This window comes from Ranitomeya variabilis, chromosome 6 (assembly GCF_051348905.1).
Source record: "Ranitomeya variabilis isolate aRanVar5 chromosome 6, aRanVar5.hap1, whole genome shotgun sequence".
Classification (NCBI taxonomy): Eukaryota; Metazoa; Chordata; class Amphibia; order Anura; family Dendrobatidae; genus Ranitomeya; species Ranitomeya variabilis.
In genome coordinates, this window is record NC_135237.1 from 84,497,900 (window position 1) to 84,502,738 (window position 4,839).

The 4,839-nt window shown below is 37.9% G+C and overlaps 1 protein-coding gene across 1 annotated transcript; it reads left to right on the forward strand.

Annotated features, from left to right (window-relative positions):
- Nucleotides 1-1,768: 1,768 nt before the first annotated feature.
- Nucleotides 1,769-4,461, forward strand: TWIST1 (twist family bHLH transcription factor 1). Its single transcript, XM_077268731.1, has 2 exons — nucleotides 1,769-2,446; nucleotides 4,323-4,461. The coding sequence occupies exon 1, from the start codon at nucleotides 1,913-1,915 to the stop codon at nucleotides 2,411-2,413; it is 501 nt and encodes a 166-aa protein (XP_077124846.1). The 5' UTR covers nucleotides 1,769-1,912; the 3' UTR covers nucleotides 2,414-2,446; nucleotides 4,323-4,461.
- The last annotated feature ends 378 nt before the right edge of the window (nucleotides 4,462-4,839 follow it).

Genomic DNA, 4,839 nt, shown 5'->3' on the forward strand with positions numbered 1-4,839 from the left:
CTATCTATTTATCTATCTTCTATGTATCTATCTTCTATCCATCTATTTATCTACCTTCTATCTATCTATCTATCTACCTATCTTCTATCTATCTATCTATCTTCTATCTATCTATCTACCTATCTTCTATCTATCTATCTTCTATCTATCTGTCTTCTATGAATCTGTCTATCTACCTATCTATCTTCTATCCAACTATCTATCTTCTATGTATCTATCTATCTTCTATCTATCTATCTATCTATCTATCTATCATCTATCTATCTATGTATCTATCTATATATCTATCTTCTATGTATCTATAAATTATCTATCTACCTATCTATCTTCTATGTATCTATCTATCTATGTATCTAAGAATTTTTAAAAAAGAGGCAGCACTCCATTATTTCAATATAAAACTGTGCACATGTACCCACATGTTCAGGCAACGTTTCAGCTCCAAATGAGCCTTTCTTAAACCTGTTGTGCTGTTCCCTTTTTTTGCTATATCTATGTATCTATCTATATCTATTTATCTATCTATCTAACTATCTATCTATCTATCTTCTAACTATTATCTATCTATCCATCCATCTATCTATCCATCCATTTATCTTCTATCCATCTTTCTATCTATCCAATGATAAATAGCAGAACTACTACATGAAATTCTATCAAGATTTAAATAAAAACCAGAGTCCATTACATAGACGATATAGTCAAGAAACGATCACCGTGAGATCCACATAGAGACTGTCAGAATTAATTACCACTTTTCATTGATATGACTTTGATAAATTAGGATCTCATATTTCCGTTTCGTGCTTCCTCCCAGGCCCTTTTCCTCTTCTCTTCTTCATCTTCATCCTTCTTTATATCCAGGCTTCACATAACCAAATCCCCTGCGCCTTCCCCCTTATGCCATTATTTATCATTATATATATAATATGTCATTATTTATCATTATGCATATAATTAGGCTTACATAGTGCATGCACCGTAGAAGATGGAACAATTGCGGAGGAAGAAGAGTTCTGGACCCGCAATATCCCAGCGCTCATCTGCTGCAGACTTCGGGTTCCCTGAACTCCCTGATTGTAGTTTCCTGGGGCCAGACCATTTCTGCCATCTCTTGTCAGTGCTCTTCATTGAGGCACTGTAGATTGATTACTGGTGCCTGTTATCATTGTGAAGTTCTGGTCATTTTTGTTATGAAAAATCAGACTGTCTGCAGAAAGGAATGTCAAGTATTGAGCAATCAGGTTCATTGGGAGATTTATATTCAGCCATTCATTAACCCGCTGCATGCCATATTGTCTGTGCCACCCACCAGAAATGGTTAATGGTGCATGTAAAAAAATATATATGAATTACAATTAAACCAGAAACAGCCCACCACCACCAGCACCAAAAAAAGGGCAGAAATTCTTGCAGGCTGCAGCCTCTTGATGTCCAGGTTAGGCTGCAGATCTAAAGGAAACACTCATTGCAGATCACAGAGGCACGTACATTATGTGTCCCAGGTGGATTTAGAAAAGGGATTATTTAGTAGGATTTATTAAGAAAATATCCTTGGGAAGGATGGCAAAAGAATTGTTTCTTTCTTCCCCTTTTTTTTTTCTTACTTAGAGGAAACTTAATAAAAGTTTGAGAGTGAAGACTGGTCCCTCCCTGTGACGTAGAGGAGGGGATGATCAGCCAATGGGAAGCCCTCCCTAAATCCTTCTGCCAGCAAGAAATATAAGAGCTCAGAAAGTTTGCATCAACTCAGAAACACGTTCGTGTCTGGGGACACAGCCATAGATCTGCTGCTGGGTTCTATGGTGGCTACAGGTCTCCCCCTCCCACCAGCTGGAGAAGACTTTAGAGGTGCTGGCTTCTCTGGAGATTACCAGGGACAGGCTCTTTCTCTCCATAGTGTTTGTAGAAGATGATGCAGGAAGAGTCAAGCTCTCCAGTCTCCCCTGTGGACAGCTTGAGCAACAGTGAAGAAGAGCTTGACAGGCAGCAGAACAAGAGGGGATGCAGGAAGAGGAGAACCAGTAAAAAGAATCCAGAGGATCCAGACAGCCCAACTTCTTTGAAAAAGAACAAGAAGGCCAGCAGCACAGGAAGCAGCCCCCAGTCTTTTGAGGAGCTACAGACCCAAAGAGTCATGGCCAACGTCAGAGAACGCCAAAGAACCCAGTCCCTCAACGAAGCGTTCGCTGCCCTGCGCAAAATCATCCCCACCCTTCCCTCAGACAAACTCAGTAAAATCCAAACCCTCAAACTGGCATCCAGATACATTGATTTCCTCTGCCAGGTTTTACAGAGTGATGAGTTGGACTCCAAAATGGCCAGCTGCAGTTATGTGGCCCATGAGAGGTTAAGCTATGCCTTCTCAGTGTGGAGGATGGAGGGAGCATGGTCTATGTCTGCATCTCACTAACAGCCTCACTCCAGACTACAGACACATACTCAGGTAAGCATGGCTCCTCCGTATACCGTGTCCCTGGGTGCACAGCTCCTAAAATCCGGCCTCTCAGCTTGTGAGACTCACAATTAGATCATAGGAAGGGGCCTAGATCAGGGAGGTGGATGCAACATGGAGAATGGGAAACACTGCTGCAGCCCTGACCGAATCCTAGAGCATAGACAACCTAAACACTGGGTCATCTCCAGAGCACTGCCCCTGGCTCTACACTTTAGTTTCATTGCTAACTTTTCATAGTGGAACATTTGTGAGCCCCTGGCCATAAGTCTGCTAAATTACATGGGTTAGTGTATGTGTGTATGTGCATATATATAATATATACATATATGTGTGTGTATGTGCATATATATATAATGTGTATATATTTATACATATATGTGTGTCTGTGTGTGTATGTGCATATATATAATATATATATGTGCATATATATAATGTGTATATATATGTGTGTGTGCGTCTGCTGGAAGAGCCATTATTACTTGTGCAGACCGTTATTTCCTTCGGATGCTTTCTATTACAATTCATGATACATGTCCTCTGTACAACTAGTGCAAATGTGTGTGCATATCCATACCTATATGCGTGTGTATGTGTGTGTACATATATATATATATATATATACAGTATATATAGTTGTGTGTGTTTGTCCTTTCTACACATGAGTATAGTTTTAAACTTGCTATGGTAAATGTAAGGGCATGTGGTTGTGTCTGCTTGTTTGTTTGTAGTCTCTTTATTATACTTTTTTTATATCATTTGATATTTACACATTTTTACTTTTATATTCTTTATACATAAAACTTTCTATGGTAAATATAAATGCATGTGTGTGTTTGTCTGTAGTTTCTTTTTTTATACTTTTTATATGATTTGATATTTATACATTTTTAGTTTACATAAAACGTTCTATGATAAATGTACGTGCATGTGTATATGTGTGTGTGTGTGTGTGTATATGTGTGTGTGTGTGTGTGTGTGTGTGTGTTTGTAGACTCTTTATTGTACTTTTTCATATGATTTCATATTTCTACACTTTTCCTTTTACTTTCCATAGTAAGTGTAAGTGCACAGACTCTTGGGCCGCATTGTGATATATTCTTATGTATCGTTCGTGTCCTCTACTAATCATATACTATAAAGAGAAAATGCGATACAGAAATACTGATACATACTGATGGAATAACTAGTCACCAACCATAAGAAAAGCAAAGTCTGCATCACCAATATGGTAATAGCTTACATACTCTACAGCCCATGTAGGAATAGTGAGCACATATCCCTTTAGAATTCTATGTGCCACAATAATATAGCTTTTATCTTCCTATCGTGTATTAGCAGCAGATACTAAGTGACACTAAGGATATAACTATGATGATGTAAACGTAGTTTGCATAAAGTAAAGCAGCATATTATACCCATTTACTACACTAAATCTATATCAATATAAGGTGCAATAATTACACAATATCTGCATCTTCATATCCTACACTGCCTATATATTACATTCCAAGTGCATTTCTTACTATTAACTAACCATGAGAGGTGCAAATATATTATGAGAGTATACTAATTATTAGGCATAAAAGCTATATACCGAATATAACAGGAAATATTATCTAGCCAGTATATATCTTGCACTATTCATATATTAACAACATCTGCATGTCCTTTTATAATCATACCCTAGGCAAAAAAATCAAATAATGGATATATTTTATGCTAAACCGTTCTGTACCTCCTGAGTATTTTTTTACAGCACACAACAATGATTATCCCCAAAATTTCCATTTCACCCTTGATTTTACTAGAAGAACCCCAACTTTACCCCCCAGAAATGCAATAAGCCCTTTGTTTTCTTTTCCAGATGAGACTGTTTCTACATGACAGAGGAAATGCACAGTCTGGAGACTGAAGCTGGATCCCTATAAAAGCCAAATAAACAATCAGTGAGGATTTCCATGGATTGCAGGAGATGGTGGCCACAGACTGAGGCAGGGCATGGGGAGCACTTATAGAGCAGAAGGCCAGGCCTGGACAGCCCTGACCACACAGCACACTGGTTGCAGGGTCACCACTAAAACTCTTACATTCTGATTCCAGTCTCAACAATCTCTAATCTGTAATTTTGACGAAGAATGTTGGAATTTTCCTTTTTTTAAAAAAAAAAAAATCTTCATTTCCATTCCTCCTTCATTTTCTTATTGCATGCATTCCCACCAGTCGTGCCTTTGAAGCCACTTAAAAGGAACCTTCCCCATTCTTGAACACAAACTACTAATGAAACTGTTGTTGTTGTTATTTTTATAGGAGAAAAACTTTTTTTTTTAATTTGAAACTTCGTTTTTTCTATTCCAGCAGCTGCATCTCTTTCTTTATAATTC